Source organism: Carex rostrata, chromosome 3, assembly GCF_964058835.1.
Source record: "Carex rostrata chromosome 3, lpCarRost1.2, whole genome shotgun sequence".
In the NCBI taxonomy this organism is placed as follows: Eukaryota; Viridiplantae; Streptophyta; class Magnoliopsida; order Poales; family Cyperaceae; genus Carex; species Carex rostrata.
Genome location: NC_135920.1, coordinates 8473258 through 8488566, shown reverse-complemented (window position 1 = coordinate 8488566; position 15309 = coordinate 8473258). Strand labels below are relative to the sequence as shown.

At 34.1% G+C, this 15309-nt stretch overlaps 2 protein-coding genes across 2 annotated transcripts; both read left to right on the top strand.

Moving 5' to 3' along the window:
* Positions 1 to 7103: 7103 nt before the first annotated feature.
* On the top strand, positions 7104 to 15309 carry LOC144551283 (putative polyol transporter 1). Its single transcript, XM_078299196.1, has 4 exons — positions 7104 to 7308; positions 8225 to 8587; positions 8773 to 10036; positions 15108 to 15309. The coding sequence occupies exons 1-3, from the start codon at positions 7167 to 7169 to the stop codon at positions 9828 to 9830; spliced, it is 1563 nt and encodes a 520-aa protein (XP_078155322.1). The 5' UTR covers positions 7104 to 7166; the 3' UTR covers positions 9831 to 10036; positions 15108 to 15309.
* Positions 12163 to 15309, top strand: LOC144551285 (putative polyol transporter 1). Its single transcript, XM_078299197.1, has 3 exons — positions 12163 to 12439; positions 12950 to 13312; positions 13846 to 15309. Exons 1-3 carry the CDS (start codon positions 12298 to 12300, stop codon positions 14901 to 14903), a joined length of 1563 nt encoding a protein of 520 aa, XP_078155323.1. The 5' UTR covers positions 12163 to 12297; the 3' UTR covers positions 14904 to 15309.

The window sequence follows — 15309 nt, the reverse complement described above, 5'->3', positions numbered from 1 at the left end:
TTTGTTAACTTTAATCTGCACCATATTATATTACAATCAAGGTTCTAAATAGCGATTGTCGCATTATAGCAGAAAGACTAAAAAAAAATTTATCGCGAATAGCGTAGCTATAGCAAAAGCTATCCTAAATAGTGTTTTTTTTACTAATTATCAACATTATCTAAAATTTCATAGAGCAATAAATAATAAAAAATTGATTAAGAAATTAGAACATTCATATTGAACAATTACAAAGTCTAAATTGTTATTCAAAGTATCTCTACTATTATCATATACTATTTACTTTTTTCATTCAAAATAACGTAAGCATCATGGTATAAACTATATATTTTTTTCTATTAAAAAAAAATCTAAGCATCATGAAATAAACTATATATCTTTTTCTATTTAAAAACAAAATCGATCTAGATCTAGAAAAAATTGATCTTTAAAATTAATTTTCAGTTGGGCATTTATATAAAGGGAAAATTAGTTATTTGTCACTCTAAAACCTTCAAATTTGAAAAATATCATTCTGAAATTTGAAATTGTAATAATTCCACTCTAAACTTCATTAATTTTTAATTTTGCCACTCCAAATAATTAATGACTAAAATACCCTCTCTTCTTCTCCTCTTCTTCTTTATATTCTCCTCTCATGGCCATGGTCATCTCGAAAAGGGAAAAAAAAAGCTCTCAAATTATAAAGCCAAAAATTTAATTGTATGCAAATTACGACTTAGAAGGAAAAAAAATACAGTGAACGAAAATTTAATCTCTTAGGCTTTTGACTAAACAAAATACCGATCGTTGTGCATCTACCGTTGAACGAAAATTTAACTAAATTTTTGACGCACTAAACAACGTTTTTTTGAAATTCTGATGCTTCGGATGCCCAGGATTCTCCCCTCGAGAAATATTCGGATCTGTCTTGTCCCCTCCTTTCCGAAAAGTGGTCATACACGCAAATCCGACTTTCATAGCCAAAGTTATGGTTGTTTAAAGTTTTTTCGAAAGTTGAACTTTAAAAATTCATAACTAATTGTAGAAAAATCTAAATAAATTAAAATTTATGTCAATTATGTGTATTTTTTAATACTCTACATGCTAATGTAATCACTTTTTCAGTTTGGTCTCTATATCAGTCCAGACTTGATGATTTACCAAAACAGGTCAAATTTGATATTTTTAGTGTATTGCACTATACCAGTGGCATTTGCTTAGTGCTTGGCTGCTGAGTTTGGACATGGTACCATACCAGAGGTCAGTCTATGGTGCTTTGTGCATAAACTACTATTTTAGTACCTGAAATACAGAGAAGAATATCAACAAGCTGTCAGAGCTTGGAAACTTTTGAATCATGGCCAAATCCTTAATTAGTATTATCTTTAAACTTGTGATATCCAACTGATAAACCAAATCAAAGTTATAAAGAGTTACGACATCACTGCATAAATATATCAAATGTCTTATTTTTTGGCATACACTCTAAACAAGAAAATTTTTTCTTCATAAAATTATTTAAATCAAAATATTAAAATCTCTCTAAAAAAACAAAAAAAAAAAGAGGACCGCCCGGACCACAGGCGGTCTGGTCCCTAGTGGACCGCCCCTGGCCCGGGCGGTTTGCTAAGGAGGGTGGGCCGCTCGTGGACCCAGCGGTAGGGGCAATTTAAAAAAAAAATCCAATGCGGGACAGTTTTAAAATTTTCTTTTTTTAAGAGTATTAATAAAAATGGCCGCACTCCCTGCCAATTCTCCATTAAAATAAATCGTTGGCATGAAAAAAATCTAAGAATATAGAGATCTTTCCGAACAAGAACAACAAGCAAGAATATAGAGATCTTTCTGAACAAGAACAACAAGTGTGGACAATATATAGGACCAAACTTACTATATATCACGAGGAAGAATTTTATTGGCCTAGCCAAAGCAAAAGCAGAGCTATGTATTACATGCACATAATTTATTTAATAGATATTTATTTGTTAATTGCAGTCCCAGGATCAAGTCATGACACAGATAAAGACAATTTTGAATTTTATTTCATTGCATTATCTCAAAAATTAATTATGGCAATGTATAATTAAGCATTAAAAAAATCTTAGTTTAAGTATCATAAAATTCACATTTAAAATTATTACATTAGCTATTTGCCTCCTCCAATAATGATTTTCTTATTTATTATTGTTTTGATGTCCCTTGATATATATTTGCAGAAAGTCCTAAATTATATTATTATGTAAAGATCCAATAATAATTATCAAATTTAAAAAAAATATTACAATCTGAATACATAACTTATCAAATACGATATGTACTATATTCAAGGGACATCAAAACAATAATAAATAAGAAAATCATTATTGGAGGAGGCAAATAGCTAATGCAATAATTTTAAATGTGAATTTTATGATACTTAAACTTAGATTATTTTTAATGCTTAATTATACATTTCTATAATTAATTTTTGAGATAATTATGCAATGAAATGAAATTCAAAATTGTCTCTATCTGTGTCATGACCTGATCCTGGGGACTACAACTAACAGATAAATATCTATTAAATAAATTATATGCATGTAATCCATAGCTCTGCTTTTGCTTTGGCTAGGCCAATAAAATTCTTCCTAATGATATATAGTATTAAGTTTGGTCCTATACATTTGTCCACGTCTGTTGTTCTTGTTCAGAAAGATCTCTATATTCTTGGATTTTTTTCATGCCAACTATTTTTTTAATGGAGAATTGGCAGTGGGTGAAAACAAACCTTATAAAGCGTGATGATAGCAAGAGAAATTTGACCTCGGCTGTGAACCTGAGCTAAATCTTTTGATCACCTTTTCAAATTTCGGTGATTAAATAACCGGATCAATTTCATCTTTCCGGTTATTTAGTTACCGGATCAATTTTTTGGATCCGGTGATTAAACAACAAGAAAGATAGCTTTTGTAAACAACAAGAAATATAGCTTTTGTCCGGTTATTTAGTGAAACACTTTTCGAAATTCAAAAAAGAAAAGTGGGTAAATTGTATAATTTAATATTATTTTTGAGTATATTAATAAAAATTTCGGTAGAATTGACGAGATTTCTTTAATTTTTATCCGGATCAAAACTCGAAATTTGACACGAATTCCCCAAATTACCTCTCCTTCCAAGTTCCAACTGGAAACAAATTTTGTTCTCATGTATATGTTGGTTTGTTTTGTTATAAACTTCTAATCTTTTAATGTTAACATCTCATTCTTTTTATATCTTATTATATCTCATATCTTATATTTTTATTTTTAAAGTTTAATGTGTCGATCCGAACTGCTCAATATAATATTCATACTAAAATATACTTGAAGATGAAATTTGATAATTTTATGGAATCTTTTACTATTTTTTTAGATAGATAGAAAATGATTGTTTTTGAATAGTCCAAAAACATTGATTTTGTACCTATCTTAAAAATAGTACAAAAATTTAAAAAAATATAAAATTTTATCACTAAGCATATTTTAATATGGATATTATGTTGAGCAATTTGGATCCACAATTTGGACTTTGAAAACGATGATATACAATATGAGGTATGATGCGATATGAAAGACATGGAGTATTGAAACCCTATATATATATATAAAGTTCTAATAAAGGTTGGAGGTCAAATTAGCTAATTATTTAATATTTTCAAGAAATTCTTTTATCCGAGTTTTAAATCTACAACCTCTCACATAGAGAATATTGCATTTGTTACTAGATTAAAGATTGGTTCTCCTCTTCGTATTAACTTAAATATGTAGAATAGAAAAAAATAGAGAGAATAAAAAAATTAAATATGTTAGATTAAAAAAATGGAATAATGTTATTCATATTTTGGAAGGATTAAGGAAAATAAATGTTTGTATATAAGTATTGTAATTACTTTTTTTGTTATTGATATAATTGTTAGTAACACATATTTTCAATCTGCTAACTTTCAAACAAAAAAAGTAGCTCTCCGCCTCCCTTAACTCCATTCATTGCAACAATTCTCTTCTGGTCTCTTTTCGGTATCCCCTCCTAATATCTTGCAATTTACACATCTGATCAAAATTAAACCCGCCTGCAATCAACTGGCACCAAATTGTACCACATATTTCAGATATTAAGACTGAATTGAATTTGATTAGAATCATTTGAACTCAAATCGTATGATATATATATACTGCAGGCTCTCTGTGCTGTGGGGGTAAGAGAGCAACTAACTCAAATTTTGAAAGGACCAACTTAAAATTTATGAAATGTATTTTCTGAGCGGACGGTTTTAACATTCGCGATTTCAAAATTTAGATGGTTCGCACTTTTCACCGACATATTAAATAGCACCTTAAAAGATACAAATATATGAGAGCGATGGAGGGATACGAGTGGCTTTGATGCAAGAGAGCGATAATGTGTTGAAAGAATGTGGATTTTTTAGTTTTAATCTAATAAAATAATTGAAGGAAACGGAGGAGGAGATATAAGGGAAAAAAAAAAAAGACAGAGAGAACCCGAATTTCTTATGGCATAAAAAAATAAATTTATTAAATATATGATATTACAAATGTATTACGAAAATAAGATAGGCGTTGAACATTAATATTCAAAATATGAATACTGCCCTAATTTTAAATAGAATGGACGAATGTATATTCAAATTAAATAGGAATATATGAATGTTTAAGTTTAAGTTCGTCAAAATTAAGACCGGTCTTAACTTTAAACTTACGTCTAATTAAGTTGGCATAATAATATGTGTTATGATAAAATAGAATTTAAATTCAAAAATCAGTTTTTAGTTTAGTGACAAAAATAATGACATTTGAATGAGAGGTTGCAGGTTTAAAATTCGAATAGAAAAATCTCTTGTAAATATTAAATAGTTAGATGTCTTTGACTTCTAATCTTTACTTTAAAAAACTAGAATTTAAATCCATGGAATAAAACCTCAACCAAACAACTCTTAGTTAAGAGTAGTGTTTTAAAATGCGGCCACATATGTTTATGCAGTGGTCTTTCGCATACAGAATTTCATACAGTCAAGTTCATGCGGTTTGAATATACGGGTACATATATGGTCCACATGGACTTGAAAAAAGCTTACAAATAATTTTGCGGTGGAGAAAATTAAAATCTATAACCTTCATAATATAATAAAGAGCACAACACCACTAGACTAAACAAGTCTTTAGATATAATTTAGTTTAATTTTATCTATATTTCTTTAACAAGGCATAGTAAAAATCGCATATATACTTCCGCATACAAATCCGCATATGCGGCCGCATGCCGCATATGCGGTATGCAGCGGCCTTCCACATGCATGAACAAAACTGCATTTTAAAATACTGATCAAAAGTGAGCGCTATTTATTTGAATTGTACACTATGGATGACATAAGCACAATGGGGACATAGAAGATGAAAATATTTGTCATCTACCGTTTAAGCACAATAGGGACATAGAAGATGTAAAACCGTTCCTCCTACTCCTCAGACTGCTTGTTCGGTAGCGGCCGATAGTTGTTGCAGCTTCCATCGGTGTTGAGGAAGAAGAGCATGATCTCCTTACCGTTCTTCAAGCGGTGCTGCATTGACGCCTGACCGACTTAGAATTGCCTTGAAAAGTCCCGGATCCATGCCACCTTCGAGTTCAAATCGCCTCTCAAAGATCGTCTCCTCCTATCTCATGTAGACCGCCTCTCTCTCATCTCTCTCCTTCAGATCACCAGAATATGAATACTATAAAACTACAAGAAGCATACTGTAAAACCACAAGGTGAATACTGTAAAACAACTGTCATTTAACTCCATATCGCCTCTCTCTCATCTTTCTCCTCCAAATCGCATCTTTCAAATCGTCTTCTCCTATTTCCTCCAGATCGCTTTTCTCTCATCTCACCTTCAGATTGTCATAAGAGAATACTGTAAAATTACAAAATGAATACTATAAAACTACGAAATGCATACTGTAAAACTACAATGTGAATACAACCAGGTAAATACTCCAGATCGCCTCTCTCTTATCTCTCTCCTTCATATTCTCAAATCGTGTTTTCTTATCTTTGTGGTCGGAGCAACAGCTGAGCTGGCATTAGGGGAAGAGAAGAGAATGAGGGAGAGAGAAGAGAACGGAGGTGAGAGAGATCTTCATGAGAAGAAAACAGAGGGGAGAGGGAGAGATCTTTAGAGGAAGATAACGAAGGACAGAGAGGCGTTGGAGGAGAAGAAAACAGTTTTGAGAGAAACACCGATAATGGGAGAAATTTTAGAAAGAGGTTAAAAGAATGGTTAAGGTGGTTAGAAGTCTTATCCAATTGAGATGTAGGTAAAAAGTGAATACATAAAATTGGGTATGAAAACTTTTTCTCATAATCATAAGTAATCAATATAAATTCAGATATTAGTGTAGCAACCTGTGCAGAGCTGACAGAAGTTGTTGAAGTCTGATTAAGATAACATTTGAACATTGAAAGTTTTAAAGAGTTTGATTAAAAAATTATAGCTCAAATAGAAAAATATATTAAAAGGTACATATGCAAAATTCATCTGGTACAATATTTCCGAAAACAGCGAACAGCACTGTACAACATGTCACATACTCACATGGGGCCAAATAAGTTGCTACTAAATACTAATCAACTGGCAATAGACCCACCACGGAGGCATGGACTCATTTTCTTACAATGTAAATTATATATATTCTGTGTTATGATGTACCACCAGACACGTTACACAACTCTTCACTAAATACACATGTAGGCAGATTATTTTATAGTTTTAAATTAAACCAATGAAATGTGAAAAGTTCGTAGATTCTAGAGGTGTATATATACTCCTAGTTAGTATTTAATCCTCGCATCGACCTCGAGTTCGTTCCTCAGCATTAACTCAAGTTTTAGAGATAATGCATACTGAATCCGGACCGGCCGATCCGTGTTGGCACGAATATTAAAGATGTTCCGAACATTTCATCTCGGCCGGATTGGTCCCGATGCTGATCAGACGGCCGAAATGCATTAACTAAGAAGTCGAGTTAATGCAGAAGATACGGACTCGATTGGTACTGACCATCCCTTCTCTGTCTATATAACTTGCAAACCACACAAGCTCTGTAGACAGTAGGCACTCACCATTTCCACACCTCCTCTCTCTCTGACTCCATTATTTGACAACAATGGATAGACCAAAATCAGATGCTAACACAGAACTAAACACTAATCTCAAAGAACAAGGTGGTCCAGCGAAGAAAGGAAAATTTGGCTATGCCTTTGGGTGTGCAATTCTTGCTTCTATGACCTCCATTCTCTTGGGATATGGTAAATTAACTTTTGTCATGCTACTTTCCAGTTAAATTAATCAACCAACAACTGAAAATCGTATTACAAACAACACTAAGGGGAAAAAGTTATACTGCATCCGTTTGTTAGTAATTTTAGCTTTTGCTCTAGTAATGATTGTCTTTTTTTTTTCTTGTAATAAAGAAAGAAGGCTCGCTATTTAGTTAGTTTGAGATTTATTATAATTTTGGTTTGAAAAGCCTAGCTATACTGGTTGTTCGTTTTTTATTGATTATATGGAAGTCTCCGATTTTGCAGAATTTTTTTTTAGAAACCATAAATAAAAAAATATATATTTTACCAAACCAACTTGATTGCTTTGTTTTTCACAAAAATCATAAGAACCGAGATTACATGTCAGTCCCATTTTTTTTTTTTGACCGAAATGACAATTCGGTCTGAGTCGTTTTCACGTGAAAAAAATACGTTGAAAAATTATGAAAATATCTCGGACCGAATTGCCATTTCGGTTTCAAAAAATATATATATATTCGGACCGAAATAACATTTTAATTTTTATGATTTTTGTTAAAATAAAAAGTAATCATGTTGGTTTCATAGGAACTTTTTTTTAATTATGGTTTATAAAAAAAATTCGATTTTGCATACATGTTGGATTATAAAACTTAGAGCCTTAATTAGTTTAATAGACAAAATGGAAATGGAATTTCGTTAAAGTCTATAAGTCTACCGAATGATTTAAGAGATGATAAAACAGGCCTTGCTGCAAAAAAAATTATAGTTGCTCTTAAGAAAAATATATTTATCCTTAATTGGATTTACGGCTTCATAAGAAGAATTTTAATTATTTAGTCCGTTATAATAAATGCCTAAAAGTGTGAAAGATACACTCTCTTGATTAACGCTAACTCAATAAATTTAATAATATCTGCAGATATTGGTGTGATGAGTGGTGCTTCAAAATATATCAAGAAAGACCTCAAATTATCGGACGTAGAGGTTGAGGTCCTCCTCGGTATACTAAACCTCTATTCCCTGGTCGGGTCGTTTGCAGCCGGCCGAACCTCAGACTGGATTGGCAGGCGATACACGATCGTGTTTGCAGCCTCTATCTTTTTTGTTGGTGCTCTTCTGATGGGTTTCGCAATGAATTACGCTTTCCTTATGTTCGGCCGTCTTATAGCCGGCATAGGTGTCGGTTATGCTCTCATGATTGCGCCTGTATATACAGCTGAGGTCTCGCCAGCCTCTGCTCGTGGATTCCTTACCTCCTTTCCAGAAGTATTCATCAACTTAGGTTTAAAGAAGAAAATTATCCTCTTTTTTTATTGATTTTATGGCATAAAAAATAAATCGGTCTCATAATTGGTAAATGGTAAGTATATCACTGCCTTTCAGTGGTATTGATGAAATTTGATTATTTATCTCCCAAATTATATAATGATAATATAACTTCTCTCAATATTCAATTAAATGCAACAGGAATCCTTCTTGGTTATGTCTCCAATTTTGCGTTTTCGCATTTATCGTACCACCTCAGCTGGCGCTTCATGCTTGGCGTAGGTGCATTTCCGTCTGTCCTCCTTGGAATACTTGTCCTGTTCATGCCCGAGTCGCCTCGGTGGCTTATCCTGCAAGGCCGCCTAGCAGATGCCAGGGTTGTCCTCAATAAAATCTCAGGGTCGCCTGAAGAAGCTGAGCTTCGCCTTGCCGACATAAAAAAGGCTGCCGGCATTCCCGAATTTTGCAACGATGATGTAGTCACGATAACCAAACAAAGCCATGGTGAAGGCATCTGGAAGGAGCTCTTCCTTCACCCCCTTCCTGCCGTCCGACGGATCCTTCTAACTGCAGTCGGGTTTCACTTCTTCCAACAAGCATCGGGTATCGACTCTGTTGTTCTCTATAGCCCCACTATTTTTGAGAAAGCTGGGATACATTCGGACAATGCTCAATTGGGCACCACTGTGGCAGTCGGGTTTACCAAGACACTGTTCATCCTTGTGGCAACAGTTTTTCTTGATCGTGTTGGCCGACGGCCGTTGCTTTTATCAAGTGTTGGTGGGATGATAGTGTCTCTTGCGGGTCTGGGCCTCGGGTTGACTGTGATAAACCAACATGAAGGCGAAACAATCGAATGGGCCGTCGCACTGTCTATTGCCTCGGTATTGTTTTACGTGGCATTTTTCTCGATCGGTCTAGGTCCAATTACATGGGTTTATACGTCGGAGATATTCCCTCTTAGACTAAGAGCGCAAGGCGCAGCCATTGGTGTTGCTGTCAACCGTGTAACGAGTGGCGTCCTCACCATGACCTTTATATCCTTGTACAAGGCTATAACCATTGGTGGCAGTTTCTTTTTATACGGGGGTGTAGCGGCAGCCGCATTGGTCTTTTTCTACACTTGTTTGCCGGAAACACGCGGGAAGACGTTAGAAGAGACATGTAAGTTGTTCGGGCTAAACACGGACGAAATCGAGGAAGAGGGTGACCTTCAAATGGTGAAAGGAAGTGAAGGAGGGACTAAAGTGGCAAACTGAAAAGGTTTAGGGTCTCTTCTTAACTTTTTTTTATAGAAAAGGTTGAGCTTTCATACTATCCAAGATTTGTTGAGAGAAATAGAGCAACAAACTTTGACTTAATTTGAAAGGTTGATCAATAATATGAGAACAAAAAAAAGAGCTACTACGCTTATTTTATCTTTTGTATTATATATATTAATTGTATTAGAAAGTAATCAAGGGATGTCCTTTATGGGTTGTCGTTTATGGGTGTCTGTTAGCAAATTATGCACCACATAGTCAAAGATAAGGCAAACGAATCTACTCCCTTCTCTAATGCAAGAGAGAGATATTTGAATGTGTTGAAAGTACATGTGGATTTTTCAGTTCTAATCTAATAAAAATATATGAAAGGAAACGGAGGAGGGATATAAGAGGAAAAAAAACAGAGAACCAGAATTTCTTATGGCATACAAAAATAAATTTATTAAGTATATGATATTACAAAGGTATTACGAAAACAAGATAGACGTTCAATATTCAGACTCAAGATATATATAAACGCTGGCCTAATTTTAAATATAATGAACATATATTCAAATAAAATAGGAAAATATAAATGTATTTGATGTTTAGTCCGTCAAGGCCAGTCTAACCTTAAACTTACGTCCAATTAAGTCGGCATAACTAATTCATGTTTTATGATTTAACTAGAATTTAAATCCGTGGAATAAAACCTCAACCAAACAACTTTTAGTAAAGAGTGAGCACTATTTATTTAAAATGCACAATTGTAATGAGTAGAATTTGAACTCAATACTTCTCAACTACAAAATAGTGCTTGAATCACTAGACTACAACTAAAAATTTATTATTTATTGAGCTAGTCTATATAAAGGATTTAAAATAAAATTTAATTAATGTTTTATACATATAATTAAAATTTTAAAATTATAGAGTGACTTAGCCACCTTTGATTAAGTCTTAGATCCGCTACTGATTATGCAGGAGAATAAATGCGACATCAGATTTTAAAAAATTCCCAATGGAAAATGGATTCAGGCATTCAGCACATTGAACCTCTGTTAATTGACATCAATGTTACTTTTTTACACCATTTGCAAACAGACATTTGGATAATCAGAATATCAGATATATGCAAGTCAGCACGTGGGAGAACCTGTTTGCATGCCGGGGGTATAATTAATGGTCAATAGGACAAAGGTGTGAGGTGTGATGAATAAGTAGTTCATGTAGAAAAACAAAAAGAAAGTTTCACGTACAGACTACAGAGAGCTCCTTTTTTCTTTTTATTTTTCTTTTTCTTTTTGAGTTGAAGCCCTTAGGCAACGTACAGAGAACTGAGAACTGTGATGTGAGACAACGGACTGACAAATGACAAATCAAGAATGCGCAAGTAATTTTTAGGAAACAAGACCAAAAAAGAAGAGCTGCAAAAGAGCAAAACAGTGGAGTAACGTAACAGTAGAGCAAATATATCATGAAATGGTGAATGGTTTTTCATAACAAATATGTCTGTGCAGGAAAAAAAGGTTGTAGTCTTTGAACAAAGCCCTTTTGATATAACAAGCTGATTTTTTTTTTTTTGTAAGAATATTAAAACCGAATTACATTTATCGGAAATTATGTGCTATAATTCGACATATAGTGGATGTGATTAATAAGTGACATGATGAAATGCTAAATATGTCATGTTTAAGGATCGTGACATGACGTGACATGACGTGACATGATAGAAATATTTTATTTTTTGTAGTAAAATATAACAAAAATTAGACAAAAATAGAAACATTATATCTATTTTTTTGAAAAACTTTTTGTATTTTATTAGAAATTTAATATAAGAATTTCCTCTATCTATACATCATATTAATAATACTAAATATTTCTACTGATCTTTCTATCAATCAAAAACATAATGTACTCTCTATGTTTCTCTCTTTCATTTTTTTTAATTTCTATAGATAAAAAAATTTGAAAAAATTCTGGTTAAAATATAAATATTTAGAAGGGTACATATGCAAAATCCTTTCGGTACAATATTACCTAAAACAGCGAACAGTACAGTGAAACATGTCACATGTGGCCTAGTAGGTTACTACAAATTAACTGGCTATAGACCCGCAATGGACTCGTTTTCTTACATTATTAATTATTTTCTCAAAACAGAATTACATTGTTAATTATATATATTCTGTGTTATGATGTACCATCAGAAATTTTACACAATTTTTACTAAATACACATGTACGCAGATTATTTTATAGTTTAAAATTAAACCCATGAAATGTGAAAAGATCGTAGATTCTAAAGGTGCAGAAGTACTCCTAGTTCTAATATTATCCACTGATTGGTTCTGACCATCCCTTTCTTTGTCTATATAACTTGTATACCACACAAAGCTCAGTAGACAGAGTAGACACTCACCGTTTCCACACCTCCTCTCTCTGTCTCTCTCTCTCTCTAACTCCATTATTTGACAACAATGGAGAGACCAAAGCCAGATGCTAACACAGAGTTAAACACTAATCTCAAAGAACAGGGTGCTCCAGCGAAGAAACGCAATTTTCGTTATGCCTTTGGTTGTGCAATTCTTGCTTCTATGACCTCAATTCTCTTGGGCTATGGTAAATCTTTTGTCATGCTACTTATTTCCAGTTAAATTAATTAACCAGCAGCTAGTAATTGTATCACAAACAACACTAAAGGGAAAAAGTTATACTTTGTCAGTTTGTTAGTCATTTGAGCTTTTGCTCTAGTAATGATTGTTTTTTCCTTTTTTTTTTTGTAATTAAGAAAGAAGGCTGGCTATTTAGTTCTTAGTTTGAGATTTATTAAAACATTGTTTTGAAAGCCTAGCTATACTGGTTAAATAATTTCTTATTGATTATGTATATGGAAGAGTCTCATATTACTGCAAAAAAAAATATAGTTGCTACTAAAAAAATAAAAAATGAAAAATATATCCTTAATTGGATTTCCGGCTTCATAAGAATAAATTTAATTATCCATCTATATATTATTTTTTTTAAATAAACAGCCCATACTAATTAAGTCCTCTATAATAAATGCCTAAAAGTTTAAAAGATGCATTCTCTTAATTAACGCTAAGTCAACAAATTTAATAATATCTGTAGATATTGGTGTGATGAGTGGTGCTGCAAAATATATCAAGGAGGACCTCAAGCTATCGGATGTAGAGGTTGAGGTTCTCCTCGGTATACTAAACCTCTATTCCCTGATCGGGTCGTTTGCGGCGGGCCGCACCTCAGACTGGATTGGCCGGCGCTACACAATCGTGTTTGCAGCCTCCATCTTTTTTGTGGGTGCTCTTCTGATGGGTTTCGCAATGAATTACGCTTTCCTTATGTTCGGCCGTCTTATAGCCGGCATAGGTGTCGGTTATGCTCTCATGATTGCGCCTGTATATACAGCTGAGGTCTCGCCAGCCTCAGCTCGTGGATTCCTTACCTCCTTTCCAGAAGTATTCATCAACTCAGGTCTGAATTTTTTTTTTAATTAGCCTTTTTTTTTGGAAAATATGAATTTTAATTGAGTTTACTTCCATATATTTTTTTGGCAATGTTTACACATTCATTTTGGTGTCGACTAACTTGTAACATGCTCAGTGTTTTTGAAAAAAAAAATGGATGTTAATCTTCTTGTGAAACAGAATAATCAGCTAAATATGCTGCGGGTACGTTTGGATGAAACAAGGAATAAAGCAAGAATAGAGTTAATTTCAAGTTTTAAAAATAGTAGCTAACTTAATTTTTGGTTGAGTTAATAGAATAGTGAGCTAATTCATATAAGACAAATAAATAATAATGGATTAATCAGTGTTATTTTTGCTTCATTCAAACATGAAATAGCTCAAAAGAATAATGTTATTCTCAGATTAGTGCTATTATTATTCCATCCAAACACAACACAATGCAATTCTATCTCTCAAAATTGTAATCTATAATGATAATTCCTTGTTATAACAAAACTTGTATTAAATGAACTCCTCTTATTCAATTAAATGCAACAGGAATCCTTCTTGGTTATGTCTCCAACTACGCGTTTTCGCATTTGTCATACCACCTCAGCTGGCGCTTCATGCTTGGCGTAGGTGCATTTCCGTCTGTCCTCCTTGGCATACTTGTCCTGTTCATGCCCGAGTCGCCTCGGTGGCTTATCCTGCAAGGCCGCCTAGCAGATGCAAGGGTTGTCCTCAATAAAATCTCAGAGTCGGCTGAAGAAGCTGAGCTTCGCCTTGACGACATAAAAAACGCTGCCGGCATTCCCGAATCCTGCAACGATGATATAGTCACGATAAACAAACAAAGCCATGGCGAAGGCATCTGGAAGGAACTCCTCCTTCGCCCCCATCCCGCCGTCCGACGCATCCTTCTAACTGCAGTTGGGATTCACTTCTTCCAACAAGCATCGGGTATCGACTCTGTTGTTCTCTATAGCCCGAGGATTTTTGAGAAAGCCGGGATACATTCGGACAATGCTCAATTGGGCACCACCGTGGCAGTCGGGTTTACCAAGACACTGTTCATCCTTGTGGCAACAGTTTTTCTCGACCGTGTTGGCCGGCGGCCATTGCTTTTATCAAGTGTTACTGGGATGATAGTGTGTCTTGCCAGTCTGGGCCTCGGGTTGACTGTAATAAACCATCATGAAGGCGAAACAATCCAGTGGGCCGTCGCACTGTCTATTGCCTCGGTATTGTTTTACGTGGCCTTTTTCTCGATCGGACTAGGTCCAATTACATGGGTTTATACGTCAGAGATATTCCCTCTCAGGCTAAGAGCGCAAGGCGCAGCCATTGGTGTTGCTGTCAACCGTGTAACAAGTGGTGTCCTCACCATGACCTTTATATCCTTGTACAAGGCTATAACCATTGGTGGCAGTTTCTTTCTATACGGGGGTATAGCGGCAGCCGCATTGGTGTTTTTCTACACTTGCTTGCCAGAAACACGCGGGAAGACGTTAGAAGGGACATGTAAGTTGTTCGGGCTCAACATAGAACAAATTGAGGAAGAAGGTGAACTTCAAATGGTGAAAGGAAGTGAAGGAGGGACTAAAGTGGCAAACTGAAAAAGTTTAGGGTCTTTTCTTTAACTTTTTTAAAGAAGATTGAACTTTCATACAATCCAAGGTTTGGTGAGAGAAAAGGAGCAACAAACTTATGACTTTGAAAGGTTGATATATAACTGATACTAGAAAAAACCAAAAAAAGGACTACTACGCTTATTTTATCTTTTGAATTATATACATTGTATTAAAAAGTAATCCAGGGAGGTCCCATTATGTGGTGTCTTTTGTTTATGGGTGTTTGTTAGCAAATTATGCTCCACATAGTCAAAACAAAAAGCGCAACAAAAGATAAAATCGTGGTTTGGAGCACGGAATCTTGTATTATATTAGTAAGTTAATTACCAATGCCTCCAAGTTTGCTGTAATTTTTGACTTGTTTAATTGAGCATGAATGTCTTTTCTTGAT

Coding starts and splice junctions, on each gene's coding strand:
- LOC144551283 (XM_078299196.1), top strand. CDS start 7,167: ATGGATAGACCAAAATCAGATGCTAACACAGAACTAAACACTAATCTC. Junction 7,309..8,224: donor CTCCATTCTCTTGGGATATG/GTAAATTAACTT, acceptor TAATATCTGCAG/ATATTGGTGTGATGAGTGGT. Junction 8,588..8,772: donor AGAAGTATTCATCAACTTAG/GTTTAAAGAAGA, acceptor TAAATGCAACAG/GAATCCTTCTTGGTTATGTC.
- LOC144551285 (XM_078299197.1), top strand. CDS start 12,298: ATGGAGAGACCAAAGCCAGATGCTAACACAGAGTTAAACACTAATCTC. Junction 12,440..12,949: donor CTCAATTCTCTTGGGCTATG/GTAAATCTTTTG, acceptor TAATATCTGTAG/ATATTGGTGTGATGAGTGGT. Junction 13,313..13,845: donor AGAAGTATTCATCAACTCAG/GTCTGAATTTTT, acceptor TAAATGCAACAG/GAATCCTTCTTGGTTATGTC.